Consider the following 14,907-nt stretch of genomic DNA (forward strand, 5'->3'; position numbering starts at 1 on the left):
GTGAAAGTATTTTAAAAGACACAAATGTTACACTTTAGTACTTGTGCTGTCTGACATACATCTCACTTTTGGAGTGGAGACGAATGAAATGTTTTTGGGAATGTCCCTGCTCCATTTTCATTATTTCAGTGGCTTTTAAAACCCGGAAGAACTGTAGCGAACAGAACTCTTACGTACTCTCTATCAATAACAACATGGCTGGATGATAGATAGAGTTCGCCGTTATTGTCAATAACAGGACATATTTAACTGGGGCTGTTAGATATTTCCTTGTAGGCTTGTTAGTTGTAACAAGTTGTTTAACGTCTGTTTTTCCGCTAGAATGTTTACTTTGGCGAAAGCTAGGCTAACTGTGTTCGGGATAGGACGGCAGTGTGTGGCAGTGAGGGCACTCAATGGAGCGCGAGCGGTGCGCAGAGGCGTCGCGTCCTCCGAGCGCGATGAGGAGTCCAGCACATCTGAAAACGAGCTCTTTGACATTATAATATCCGGCGGGGGAATGGTGGGCACCGCTATGGCATGTTCGTTGGGTGAGTGAGTGAGACATGCACCCGCGTTTGCCCCTCAGCTCCACTCTCCCACGCTTCATAAGTACAGTGTTTGCAAACTTCCCAGTTGTAATAAAGTCTCTCCCGTTGCTTTCCTTCACCCCTTGTTTTTCACGCAAAAGAGAGGTTATTTGTTTGATGAAAGTGTTTTAGCTGGAGGTGAAGGGTGCAATTGCGGTTGTACAGCAATGTGACGTTCTCAAGCCGTAGGATGCTAAAATAAGCAGTGTGCAATCAATGCACAGATTTGATGCAAAGTTGAGTGAGTTCTTATTCAAATGTGTTGGTAAAATCGTGCAAAATGCGAGAGTCAGGTAAACCACACGGGGATTTAGAAATGACATTGCAAAGCAAATAAATCATTCTGCATTTTTATCCGTGTTATTTTTTCAGGTTTAGATCCAAATTTAACAGGGAAGAAGATTCTTCTGCTGGAAGCTGGTCACAAAAAACAGATGGACAAGGTCCCAGAGACCTACAGTACAAGGGTCAGCTCCATCAGTCCAGGTTCAGCAACACTTCTTAGTGGTATGGAGTTTTTTATAGCATTTTATGTTGTTATTTTATACTGAATGGTTCATATAACATAACATTCATGTGGATCTATAGAGGAACACCTATCAGAGATCTCTAAATCACTACCATGAAATCAAAGTTGACTTTGATAAATGTCACAATATAGGGCAGAACAGACTTTCACAACTTCCATTTAGTGTGGCTTTGAAGGGATAGTTCATCCAAATATGATAATTCCTGTCTTCATTTATTCATCCTCATGTCTTCCAAAAATGAACAAAGAGCATCATTAAATACGTCACAGAAGTAGTCAGTACAACTGCCGCACTATATTCAGAGTCTACTGAAACCATATCTTTGTGTGATAAACAGTGTTATTGATAACTAAAACTATTAAAAAATTATTTGAATAGTTAATTGAAAATAGCTGAAATAAAATAGAATATAAATGACACTTTAAAATTAGAAATGTTTGTCTTGGCAACTAACTGAATTAAAAAAGGTTAAGTTGAAGTATTACTAAAATTGAAATAAAATAAAGATAAATAGAAAGATAAAAAAAAAAAAAAAAATATATATATATATATATATATATATATGAGGCACAGTAATAGATGTGATGCTGAAGACACTGAACTGCCCTCGGTTGCCTGGCTACACAGTGTGTTATGTTGGATGAACCATATGCTTTTGATTGTGTCCACAGAATGCATGTTTGCATTATGGGCAATGTTGGGCATCATTTAGAACCAGTACTTTGGGTAATGTGGGGGCACAATCCAATCAAAAGGCCTGTGGTGAGGATAAGTACATCTGTTCCATTCAAAGCTCTGAATCTGCACTCCTGTCATTAAACCTATTTACAGTATAATGTTTGTATATGAAAGATTCACCAGGAAGTAGGTCAGTAGGTAGCTCTCTCTCTTGTGCTGTGTACTTTTTTCCATTACTATATTCAGTTATCTTTGCTCTTTGTTCTGGTTGGATATGGTAAAGGAGGCATTGAATGACTAGGAACAAATGTGGTGCCTTTGTAATTGTATCCTGTTGTGTTACAGGTCTTGGTGCTTGGGACCATATTGTAAATATGAGATGCAAGCCATATAATAAAATGCAGGTCAGTAAAACCAGTATGTTGTAATACAATGCTTACTAAGGGAGTACCATTATGCAATGATATGCTACTAAATGATCATCATATTTGCACACCATGATATTATGTGGTGCTTCACAGAATGTCAACCAAAACACTTAAAGTGATAGTTCACCCAGAAATGAAAATTATCCCATGATTTACTCACCCTCAAGCCATCGTAGGTGTATATGACTACCTTCTTTCAGATGAACACAATCGGAGTTATATTAAAAAATATCCTGGCTCTTCCAAGCATTATAATGGTAGTGAATGGCGCTCACGATTTTGAAGCCCAAAAAAAGTGCATCCATCCATCATAAGAGTAATCTATACAGCTCCAGGGGGTTAATAAAGGCCTTCTGAAGCAAAGCGATAGGCGTTTGTAAGAAAAATATCCATATTTAAAACTTTATAAACTATAATAACTAGCTTCCGGCAGACAGCAGTACACATCGATTTATGGTGAAAGAGTGACGCATTGACGAACGTGGGAACGCAGAGGATAGAGCAAAAAAAAAACAACATTTTTTTAACATGAATTAGAAGTCTAAAACGAGAATTTTTAAAGAGAAATGTCTGAGGATTTCGATATAAGAGAAGAGGAGCTTGAGTTTGTTGCCCAGCCCTATCTGTTTGAATCGTGTCTAAACTTATGCTACTCCTTCACCCTACGTCATACATCGCGTCAGGGGTTACGTTTCCGTCTTATCTCGATGCGTACGGCCATTTGCCGTAAGCTAGTTATTATAGTTTATAAAGTTTTAAATATGGATAATTTTTCTTAAAAATACCCATCGCTTTGCTTCAGAAGGCCTATAATAACCCCCTGGAAGCTGTATAGATTATTTTTATGATGGAGGGATACACTTTTTTTGGGCTTCAAAATCGTGAGCGCCATCACTACCATTATAATGCTTGAAAGAGCCAGGATATTTTTTAATATAACTCCGATAGTGTTCGTCTGAAAGAAGATAGTCGTATGGGATGGCTTGAGGGTGAGTAAATCATGGGATAATTTTAATTTTTAATTTTCTCTTTAATCCCATAATACTTTTTTTTTATTTTTTTTATAAGATGTAAATGAAGTAATCAGATATCACACTAAAAGAAACTTGCATCATTTAAAAATAACTAAACACGAAAGCAAAACATTGAGTAACCAACACAGTCATTTACTATGACCTTACCTGCTTATTTTCCCGAGGGCAGGAAGCCGCTCCATTAAAAACAGCTGTATCGTGCTTTGCTCATCGTTGTTTGCCTATCATCACACTGTAAGCAGCCACCCATAAATTAATGCTACAGAACCACAGCCTTCGAATACAAAACATACATTAGAGATGCAGAACCTCAAACTCCACATCGCAACGTTACAGTTAAGCTCGGTTTTGCTTGCGGCCACAGTTTATCTATTAGAGTCTTATTTAGCAAGATTACATAAATCTAACCCTGCGTCTACTAATTACGAAGATTCATGTGAGATGCAGGGAGAGGAGTTAAAAGCTGTGGAGAGAGTGTGGAAATCACAAGTAAAAGGACCCTTCGTTTTCTCTGCTGTGGTGGGGTTTCTCCTGTAAGATGTGGATTTTTTTCACTGCCAGAATGAAATCCTGTGGTTTCTGGGCAAACTAAGGGGTGTCATCAGAGTGCACTTTATAGTGATATACCTCACCCATTATACCTTTCCTGAAACCCCTTAAGATTTTTTTGTTTGTTTGTTTGTGAGTGCCAAACAAGGGTGAAATTGCAAAGGAACTGAACTAGGTTCCCTCTTGCTCTCCAATTAAATTCAAGCGGTTAGAGGAAAGCAACTAAAGCGGGCTTGGGAAGTGCCATGTACCAGAAAAAGGTGTTTTTTGTGGAGTTTGGAGGTTCCCTAAAGTGTTATCAGCTAGATTTTTTCCTCCATAGCGGTCTGAACTTTTCTTTGTTGCAGAAATGATCGTGTTAAATGGGTTATGTTGGCAAGGGACGTTTTAATTTGGCAATGACTGGAAGTACATAGCAACTCTAAAACTTATCAACAGCTGTGTTTTTCCAATGTGTAAAATCCTTATAATTGTGGGTTGGTCACGTTTTAAATCTTCCACGTAACCATGTATCAAAAATTGCAAAACCACTACTATTAGTGGTTTTAGCATGGCTGTATAACAAGAGGGATAGAACAGTCCTTCTGAATCCATGTTACACATGGATTTAATTGTTTGCCAGTCACCTTAGTTACAAGTCATTTTAGGTTTTTAAAAAATAGCTGCGTCAATCACCAAGACTTTTTAGCTTTTAAAAAAAGCTGCATATTTTATTAACTAAGTTGCAAGGCAACTTGGATGAAACAAACTTAGCTCGACAGTAATGTTCGCATATTTGTTATTTATTATTGGCTTAACTATAAATACAAGCATAAATCGCCACAAAGAATGGCATTTTACATTTCTGCCTCACCCCAGTGCGTTTACAAAGTCAACCGTGCAACCTCAAGGGTTGTTGGTGGCTTTTGTTGAATCTAGTTTGATGTTTGGTTAGAGTATCTGGCAAAACTCTTCGGCTTTGATGTGTTGAAGTTCAGTGAAGCACGTGCTTTTTGGAAATCCATAAATAGGGGCCGAGCGGTCACTTAAGGATAGAGTTGTAAACCACAGCAATAATTTGGCTTTTTGCTTTAGGTTTGGGATGCTTGTTCAGATGCCCTGATTACATTTGATAAGGAGAATCTGCAGGACGAGATGGCTTACATCGTTGAGAACGACGTCATTGTGGCCGCCCTCACCAAACAGCTGCAGACTCTCTCTGGTAACGAATACGTTTTGATGTTTGATATATGGATCCGTTTATATGTTTGTTTGCTTTGCTTTGCACACTGAACATTGATCATTACATGATGATATATCCTTGCTCGTTGCTTTTGCTGTGCTCTTCCCATGTTTCTCCCAGCAGGGGCCTGCACTGTTGAGCGCTGAGTGGGCTCCCTGTTAATTAGTTTTAGGGATGGCTTGGCAAATGATGTCACCACAAGCCATTCCTTCCTGTCTTGGCAAAATGTTTATTTGTACTCGTACTCCTTTTGAACATCTTTTTTCTTACGTTTTTTTCATAAAGAAACTACTTCTTTGGACGTATCCGTGTTTTTCCTGCTATTTCGATCAGCCAGCACATTGCTTTTGGTGGGAGTTAGAAGTCCCACGAGAATTGCCACCCTGTTCGGACACGTGCAGTGGTCTATTGACCTATTTAAAGAAACCACATTCCTTTCCAGCCGTAGCATCTCGCTCGCTCAGGGTGCCCGAAGTACGGACAGCGTTTTACTGTAACATTTTGTTGTTGTAATTAACTAAACTGTTCCAAGGCTCTGCATTTGGCTTTTCCATGCCATGCTCTGTAAAACTGCATATTTTTAAAAACAGGCCTTTTTTAAAACGCATCTTACTTTTAACAGATGTGTGGTAGCACGTGCTTGTTCACGTGTTTGTGTCAAGTTGGTGTTTTTTAACAGTCTTCTATTTCTACTGAAGTACTAGACGAAAAAGTACATGCAACTGTTTTTTTACCATTACTCTGCTTTCAAATCAGCAAGAAGCCAATATTTCTCATCCGTTTGCACAAACTGCTGTTAAATTTTGTGGACAGAATGGTCTCCAAGTCAGAAACGTAGGCGTAATTCTGGATCTTTTCATGTGCTAGACCGCCAGTGATTCTAAGAAAAGTGGATTTTCTGCTTCCTTTACTTTTGTTCGATGTTGTGTGAAGGATATTGGCAGCTGGTCACATGTATTGCATGGTCTGCTTGTAGATAAACACCATTAGTCAGCCGTGGGTGACTTGCCAAAGCCATCAAGAGAATTGTCAATGTTAGCAGGCCTCAACCATAGAAAGGAAAACAACTTTGTGTTTTATGAGGTAGTTTGATGAGCCTTAATTTTTGACTTTGTCACAGCCAAACCATGTTTGTTTGGATTTTTTCCCATTTCTCAAGTGGAACTGAACTAGATTTGGACTAATGCTCTTTTTGTTGCATTGTAATGTGTAATGATCAATTATCATTCATGTCTCAACCAGACCATGTTAAAGTGCAGTACCGGACAAAAGTGGTGAAATACACCTGGCCCCGTCCTTACCATGTCTCTGAGTCCATCCCTTGGGTTCAGTTGACTCTAGCGAATGGAAAGACTCTCCACACCAAACTTTTGGTATGTAGAGTTTATCCGGTGTTTCATTTGGTATCACAAACAGAACAGTGCACAGCTACATAAGCAAAACCTCAGAATTTCTGAAAGTATGTGTGATTGGCTCTTTCAGATTGGTGCTGATGGGCCAAACTCAATGGTGCGGAGAGAGGCAGGCATCCCCACGGTCAAATGGAATTACGATCAGTCAGCAGTCGTCGCTGTTCTGCATTTGTCTGAGGTATGATGATCCTTTAGTTTGAATTTCATTTCATATTGCGTCATATTGTGTTCTTGTCAACTTATTGAATATTTTAATTCACTCGTCACAACGTCACATTATGGAAGAAATATTAAATTGCATTTAGTATTGTCAGAAGAAAAAGGATGAGCGTTGAGCTGATTCTTAAACACTTCTGATTGACCATTGTGTTCAGGAGCTCAACAGATATGTCTGTGATTGGCTACAATGATCAACCCTTCAAAACATGTTGTAAACAGACATCTTTGACACTCTTCACCAAGCGCTTACACAGATACACAAGGGAGCGTTTGAAAGAAGGCGTCTATCAGCGGATCCGTCTATCAGTGGATATATTAGGGATCCGCTGATAGACGCCTGCTTTTAAATGTTCCCGTGTGTATCTGTGTAAGCGCTTGGTGAAGAGCGTCAAAGATGTCTGTTTACAATGTGTTTTTGAAGCGTTAATCATTGTAGCCAAACACAGACATATCTGTTGAGCGCCTGAACACAATGGCCAATCAGAAGTGTTTAAGAATCTGCTCAAAATGCTATGGGGAAATGCTGGTATCATCACATTTTTAAAACTTCTGTACCGACTTGGTACCGAAATCAGTACTTTTGACAACACTACTCAGAAACATGTCCCATTACAGAAGAAAAATTAACTTGCGTTATTGTTTTTCAGCCCACAGAAAATAACGTGGCCTGGCAGAGATTCCTCCCAACCGGCCCCATTGCGATGCTTCCTGTGAGTTGACCTTCTGTGTTTATTTTACTTGTAAATGATGTCAGTTGTACTTGATTTGTTTCATTGGCTCGTCATGATATCGCTTAGTGGTCAAATGGAAAATGCATTTGTTTGTAATGGTACTCATGTCCAGACATGGTGTATGTGTCTGCTGTGCAGTTGTCAGACACTGAGAGTTCACTGGTCTGGTCTACCAGTCATCAGCATGCTGAAGAACTTCTACAGCTGGATGAGGAGAGCTTTGTGGATGCCATTAACTCTGCATTTGTGAGTAAACTCTGACACTGTTGCCACACTTGTGGTTCACCTCCTTAAACTGAACACCTTATGAGTGCAATATTTCTCAGCAAAAGTTAATTTCCGTATGTAGAATAACGTAATAAAGCAGTGGTTTTTGATTGAAACGTCATGTCATATCTTTGCTCTGCATTCTCTTCATTTCGGCTGAATGCCCTCAAACTGACCCTCACACCCTTTTTTTCTTTTTGTTTGTGTTTCCGTCAAAGAAACTCCTCTTTTCCCAAGCTGGCTATTTTTACTGACCTTACTGGTCACAGGCCTTTGCATCTGAGTCACGCTTGCCATCAACTGGTTTGCTAATTAAGCCCAAGCTTTGCCAGTGTTGGTCATTACTCCACGGAATGTTTTTTCTGCAGACCAAACTCAAATTTGTGGCCTGGTCAGCATTTTACTTTAATTAGGCATGCTTTTTGCATCTCTGCTAAAATACCTTGTCTTTGAAGACTGCTTTGAGGGCACAAAAGGAAGAAGGTATAGTTTACCTCTAGAAGTCAAGATGAAGATATTATGTAAAATTTACTCACCTTAATGTCATTCTAAACCCGTATGACTTTCTTTCTTCAAAATTGCGGTGTTCCACTGAATGTTTATGCAGCTCTTTCCCATACAATAAAAAGCAGCAGTGACCAGGGTCTGTCATGATCCAAGAAGGACAAAAAAAACACCATAAAAGTGTCATTTGAAGTAGTCCGTACAACTCGTGTAGTCTATTCCAAGTCCTCTAAAGCAGTGGTTCTCAACCTTTTTGACTCAAAGGCCTTCCATGGTCCAACACAATATTCAAAGGCCTCCCAGTATAAGGTAAGATATTTCCTATTTTTGCTGTAATTATGACTGGGCTGTTTTTTTTATTAACACAAACTGTTGATATAGTAATTAACAATTTAGTGATGACAGAAATGTCAAGAAATTCAAAAATTAAAAATGTTCAAAAAAGTTTTTTGTGGGAGGAAAAGTTTTTATGTCTTTTTTTTTTTGTTGTTAGCAATTCAATTAAGTTAAATTAATATATAATAATATTAATATAAATTATAATAATAATAATCTAATTATTTTAAATAATTTAAATCATCCTGCGGCCCCCTCGGAAGTTTGCTGAAGCTTTCTTTACAGTTCCATTAATAAATTGTTCATTTTAAGGCAGAAATTCTGCAGATTTTTGGAAAACTATTCCTACTGCAGCCTGTCAAATAATGAATTGAGAGAACTTAAGATTTCAGTGAGACAGTAATAATAAATAACAAAAAAATGAACTGAAAATCAATTGGTTGCTTTTTTTTCTAACCTGCTTGAATTAGAGCACATGACTCATATGGGCTGCTTTTATGGTGCTTTCTTTTAGTCCATTTTTGGAGAAGTTCTAACATTCAGAAGTGCTTCAAAATTAGACAGAGACTGTAGACAGAGAGTGAAGTCCATTTCCAGGACACGCATATTTAATCACTGGACTAATAGTGAGACTTCCATGAGTCATGACACAAATCAGCACAATGCCAAATGATTTTGTCTCCTTATAACAGTGGAAACAACTTAAAATACTCTGTAATTTATGTTCATACAGAGAAGACATCATTCGAAACTGTAAAAGCTCTGTTTTTTTGTTTGTGTACACTCTACACTCACAATAAAACCAAAACATTGTGCTTTTGTAAAATAAAGAAAACAAACAGGATGCCGCTTTCTGCCATCCCTGTTTCCTTTCTGTGAAGCTTGTGGAGCGCGTCACAAAAATGACTCAACTCAATGTATAGGCTACTAGCAAGCTCTTGTGTTCCATCTGAACTCTTATTTCGGGTTGGTGCATAGATTTTCTCTTCTTCTGCTCTTTTTCCTTTTGTGGTACCGTGCATGCCCCCTTCTGAATTGGAGTGTGGATCTCCTATGACTGACTGTATTCGTTGTCTGACTGTATGCACCAAACCGTGACATCTGTACTGTGACGGTTCGGGACAAATACATGTACCGTTACACCCCTAATGAATAGACATTCTTGCACACATCATTCTTTTGTTGTTATTGACAATGCTTTTCACTTCTCTGTTTCACTTTCTTCAGTGGAGTAATGAGAACCATTCTGAGCTGGTAGAGACTGCCGGCTCTCTGTTCCGGACTGCCCTATCTGTCCTGATGCCTGACAGCGGCTCAGCACGTCAGCTTCCACCTAGCGTTGCAGGCATTGGCCCAAAGAGCCGGGTTATGTTCCCGTTAGGCATGGGTCATGCCTCAGAATACATCCGGCACCGAGTGGCACTCATTGGGTATGTTTACAAAGATTAACTGACGAGTATTTGACATTTAGAATTTAAGGATTTATCTGAAAGTACATAGTCATATGTACAGGTGCTGGTCATATAATTAGAATATCATCAAAAAGTTGATTTATTTCACTAATTCCATTCAAAAAGTGAAACTTGTATATTATATTCATTCATTACACACAGACTGATATATTTCAAATGTTTATTTCTTTTAATTTTGATGATTATAACTGACAACTAAGGAAAATCCCAAATTCAGTATCTCAGAAAATTAGAATATTGTGAAAAGGTTCAATATTGAAGACACCTGGTGCCACACTCTAATCAGCTAATTAACTCAAAACACCTGCAAAGGCCTTTAAATGGTCTCTCAGTCTAGTTCTGTAGGCTACACAATCATGGGGAAGACTGCTGACTTGACAGTTGTCCAAAAGACGACCATTGACGCCTTGCACAAGGAGGGCAAGACACAAAAGGTCATTGCAAAAGAGGCTGGCTGTTCACAGAGCTCTGTGTCCAAGCACATTAATAGAGAGGCGAAGGGAAGGAAAAGATGTGGTAGAAAAAAGTGTACAAGCAATAGGGATAACCGCACCCTGGAGAGGATTGTGAAACAAAACCCATTCAAAAATGTGGGGGAGATTCACAAAGAGTGGACTGCAGCTGGAGTCAGTGCTTCAAGAACCACTACGCACAGACGTATGCAAGACATGGGTTTCAGCTGTGGCATTCCTTGTGTCAAGCCACTCTTGAACAACAGACAGCGTCAGAAGCGTCTCACCTGGGCTAAAGACAAAAAGGACTGGACTGCTGCTGAGTGGTAAAGTAAATTTTGCATTTCCTTTGGAAATCAGGGTCCCAGAGTCTGGAGGAAGAGAGGAGAGGCACACAATCCACGTTGCTTGAGGTCCAGTGTAAAGTTTCCACAGTCAGTGATGGTTTGGGGTGCCATGTCATCTGCTGGTGTTGGTCCACTGTGTTTTCTGAGGTCCAAGGTCAACGCAGCCGTATACCAGGAAGTTTTAGAGTACTTCATGCTTCCTGCTGCTGACCAACTTTATGGAGATGCAGATTTCATTTTCCAACAGGACTTGGCACCTGCACACAGTGCCAAAGCTACCAGTACCTGGTTTAAGGACCATGGTATCCCTGTTCTTAATTGGCCAGCAAACTCGCCTGACCTTAACCCCATAGAAAATCGATGGGGTATTGTGAAGATGAAGATGCGATATGCCAGACCCAACAATGCAGAAGAGCTGAAGGCCACTATCAGAGCAACCTGGGCTCTTATAACACCTGAGCAGTGCCACAGACTGATCGACTCCATGCCACGCCGCATTGCTGCAGTAATTCAGGCAAAAGGAGCCCCAACTAAGTATTGAGTGCTGTACATGCTCATACTTTTCATGTTCATACTTTTCAGTTGGCCAAGATTTCTGAAAATCCTTTCTTTGTATTGGTCTTAAGTAATATTCTAATTTTCTGAGATACTGAATTTGGGATTTTCCTTAGTTGTCAGTTATAATCATCAAAATTAAAAGAAATAAACATTTGAAATATATCAGTCTGTGTGTAATGAATGAATATAATATACAAGTTTCACTTTTTGAATGGAATTAGTGAAATAAATCCAACTTTTTGATGATATTCTAATTATATGACCAGCACCTGTATAGGTAAAGGAGAAATCTCTCAATGAGCATGTTTACATGTATACCATTACTGCTTCAAATGATAACCTTCAAAAATCAGCTCCTTGAAATAACCGTTTACTGGGTTACAGGCAAACCAATAACCCAATAATCAATAACTACCTGGATATGCTTAAATCTGCAGTAAGGATGCTTTTCTGTCACAGCCAGACATGTGCACTTCAATAAGCCGAAAGAACACAATTTAAGGTGTTTACGTGCTGGGTGAAATCGGGGTATTGGGCAAAATTCTATCTGTTGACTGGTTTGCGCTTAAGCCGTTTATGACCTTACTGTGATAAAGGAAACTGGATTAAAGCATTTGCATTACCACATGCATTCTCACCTTATTAAGCATAATCGGGTTGAGAATGTCTATGTATATGCGTTCCATATGTTAGATTTATAGTGCAGCCATAATGTTTATGTGGTTGTCTGAGACTTTAAACCTATGTGATGATGTATTTAGGTTTGTTTTTCTTGGAGATATTACATTGGATCTAAGGTTATATAGAGGCCACATGGAGGAAACTTGTTAAATATGGCTACTGACTCAAGGTTTCTTTTCTATATTTTCTGATCTTTCTAATTTCAGAGATGCTGCACATCGCGTCCATCCTTTAGCAGGCCAAGGTGCCAATCTAGGCTTTGGCGATGTGGCCTATCTCACACAAGTTCTTAGCCAAGCAGCATTTAATGGAAAAGACCTTGGTAAGTGTTCCAACATTAGAAGCAGTCAAGCCAAATGTGTGTATACCAGATTTGTACCTATGTGACCATTTTCAAATATACACATTAAATATTTTTATCTAATAAGCATTGAAATAATCTAATGTGCTTTTTAGAAAAAGAATAATCAAATTCAGAAACTCATAAATTATATAAGCTATATTGTGAAGAACTGCTTCACATGACAAGTAACATGAAGGCCTTTTGTTGGTTTGGAATTCTGTTCAATTTTCCGCTCTATGTATATTTAGGTCTTATTTCATACCTGAAATATCATACCATTGGTTCAGAAGAGCCCAGTGGAGCTATCTGTGGTTTTTCATAAGCTCTTTTCCATTTCCTTACATTGGGGGTGATCTTTAGTAAAAAGAACTGGTCGTCCTGGAGCAGTATAGTGTTTTTGCTTGTCACTCCTGCCAAGAACTGCTCATAAATTTCTTCGCAGCCACAAATGGAAATCTTATGAGGAATTGTTGACATCAGTTTCTCAGAAAATCAAATATGTAAAAATAAGAGCAGTAACTGATATTTTCTATATTCATCCATATGGTAAATATTGTATTTCAAACACTTTCTTGGCTGATTTTGGAGGAAAATCTCCAGAATGGCAACAAGTAACAAATGGATAACAGAAATAAGAAACTCTTTAAGAAAAAAATGAGTTGTACTTTGAATGCAGATTGTTTAACCACTGATCCTTGAACTCTAGGAGCCATGCAGCACCTGTTGGAGTTTGAGACTGAACGTCAGCGACACAATCTTCCCATGATGGCAGCCATTGACCTCATGAAGAGGATGTATTCCTCTAATGCCGCCCCTGTGGTTCTACTGAGAACCTTCGGCCTTCAGGCTACCAACGCACTGCCACCAGTTAAAGTATGATCACATCTCTTATTCTTCCCACAAATCCTTCAAAATGTCAGTTTTATTTTTATTTCTTGTTCTGAAATTATTGTACAATTTGTTCCCTTCCTCCACCATCCTATTCCTTTGCTTTGGATCTTGTTCTTCAGCTCTCTGGCAGTCCTCTCGTGTTCTCGTTCCTTTCTGTCATCCGTGCCTCTCTCTTTGCTCTGTTGTACTTCCAACTTGAGCCTTTTTTCACCTCTCTAACTTTTGCTCCCTCTTTTACTCTTCCTCTGACTTCTTCCCCTCTTCCCCCATCCCCCCAGCTTGTCCTCTGATTACATGCCTTTCTACTCTTATCCGTGCCTGTAATTTACATGGTCAGGAGCTACTACTATGGCTATGTTTAGCCCTAAATTTACTGTTACCAAAAGTGTGTGGGTGGGGTTGCAGGGCTGTGCATGGTGGTGTTGGCTTGTGTTTTCACACTCCTTTTATTACAGGCCACTCTTATGAAATGGCTTCATTCCTTTACTAAGCGATTCCAACCAGAGGGCCCGTAACTTGTCTTAAGCTTTGAGGGATATCTCCCACATTCTCTGATTCTATTATGGACGTTACATCCTAGTGTATGTGACTCATGATACAAGGAGGAATTGTGTGTCACCCTTCATGATCAAAAGTGGGAAGATCTGCATTGCCCTAATTAAGATGATGAAACATCATTTTGTGGCTTATGAGTGTTGCTTTCCTGAATGTCACTTACCTGTAGTTTTTTTTTTTTTTTTTTCTTATACCCGCAGGAGCAGATCATGGCTTACGCCAGCAAGTAAAACACTAGATGCACACTGGATATTTTCTGGATCTCTAGTGTTATGAAGATTTTGTTAATGGAATATGTGTGTAAATTAATAAATTATATTTTATTCCTCTGTCTATGCCATTGTTTCCAATTACCCATATGAAAATGTTATATAAAATATAAGATGTTCCTACTGCTTTGCCTTTTTTGCTAATAGAACATGTAAATATAATTACTTTCATACTATAAAAATGGCCCATTGAATGGTATTAAAGTTGTGAAGGATAAACAAAGGCCTGTTTAAAAAATAATTGTCATTTCAAGGATAATCATGCTTTCCTTGTATAAGAAAATACCATCCTTAAGAATGGTTAGGCTGGACAAACATACATGTCAGAAAGGATCTGCTATACATTTTGATAAAGAAGAACATACGTTTTCATAAATCTTATAAGATTTAATAGCCATTAACTTTTCTGCCCCCATGTATTTAAAATTAATATAGGCTACGATCTGAAATACAGCCTTAAGTATGGAATTTGGTTCATGCCAGAATGGTATTATCCAATGGTATTTTTTCTTTGAAGCTTTCAAAAAAAAAAAAATGTCAGCATTATCAGCAAAATGTCAGAAGCAAGTAAGCCTGTTTGTAAGCTGATGTAAAACATAGTAATTACTACTATCGACGAATAGAAGTTAGCATTTCAGATCGCATTAGCAACCGTTTAATAAATAACCCTTTCATCTTGCGACAATTCACAAAGACTCGCGATGTCGATGATTGTCACGCAGTTGGAGTTATTTTCATAATTGGCGCGAATTTGAATCGCCTACTCTAGATAGTTTTTGGATGATTGTATGGGAACAACGTGACCGTAAAACTGTCCTTCATTACTTGAACTGCCATTCATCTCTTTCTGAGTAGGTAAG

At 38.7% G+C, this 14,907-nt stretch overlaps 1 protein-coding gene across 1 annotated transcript; it reads left to right on the forward strand.

Moving 5' to 3' along the window:
• The first annotated feature begins 43 nt into the window (after positions 1-43).
• On the forward strand, positions 44-14,109 carry coq6 (coenzyme Q6 monooxygenase). The gene is made up of 12 exons (XM_051869431.1): positions 44-530; positions 942-1,076; positions 2,123-2,181; positions 4,863-4,989; positions 6,253-6,383; positions 6,493-6,600; positions 7,289-7,351; positions 7,511-7,618; positions 9,707-9,909; positions 12,196-12,311; positions 13,039-13,205; positions 13,979-14,109. The coding sequence occupies exons 1-12, from the start codon at positions 323-325 to the stop codon at positions 14,006-14,008; spliced, it is 1,455 nt and encodes a 484-aa protein (XP_051725391.1). The 5' UTR covers positions 44-322; the 3' UTR covers positions 14,009-14,109.
• The last annotated feature ends 798 nt before the right edge of the window (positions 14,110-14,907 follow it).

This window comes from Ctenopharyngodon idella, chromosome 17, assembly GCF_019924925.1.
Source record: "Ctenopharyngodon idella isolate HZGC_01 chromosome 17, HZGC01, whole genome shotgun sequence".
NCBI lineage: Eukaryota > Metazoa > Chordata > Actinopteri > Cypriniformes > Xenocyprididae > Ctenopharyngodon > Ctenopharyngodon idella.

Bases quoted from the DNA above. Each gene is read 5' to 3' on its own strand.
- coq6 (XM_051869431.1), top strand. From the start codon at position 323: ATGTTTACTTTGGCGAAAGCTAGGCTAACTGTGTTCGGGATAGGACGG. The intron at 4,990-6,252 runs GTAACGAATACG...TGTCTCAACCAG, and splicing joins ACAGCTGCAGACTCTCTCTG to ACCATGTTAAAGTGCAGTAC. The intron at 6,601-7,288 runs GTATGATGATCC...ATTGTTTTTCAG, and splicing joins CTGTTCTGCATTTGTCTGAG to CCCACAGAAAATAACGTGGC.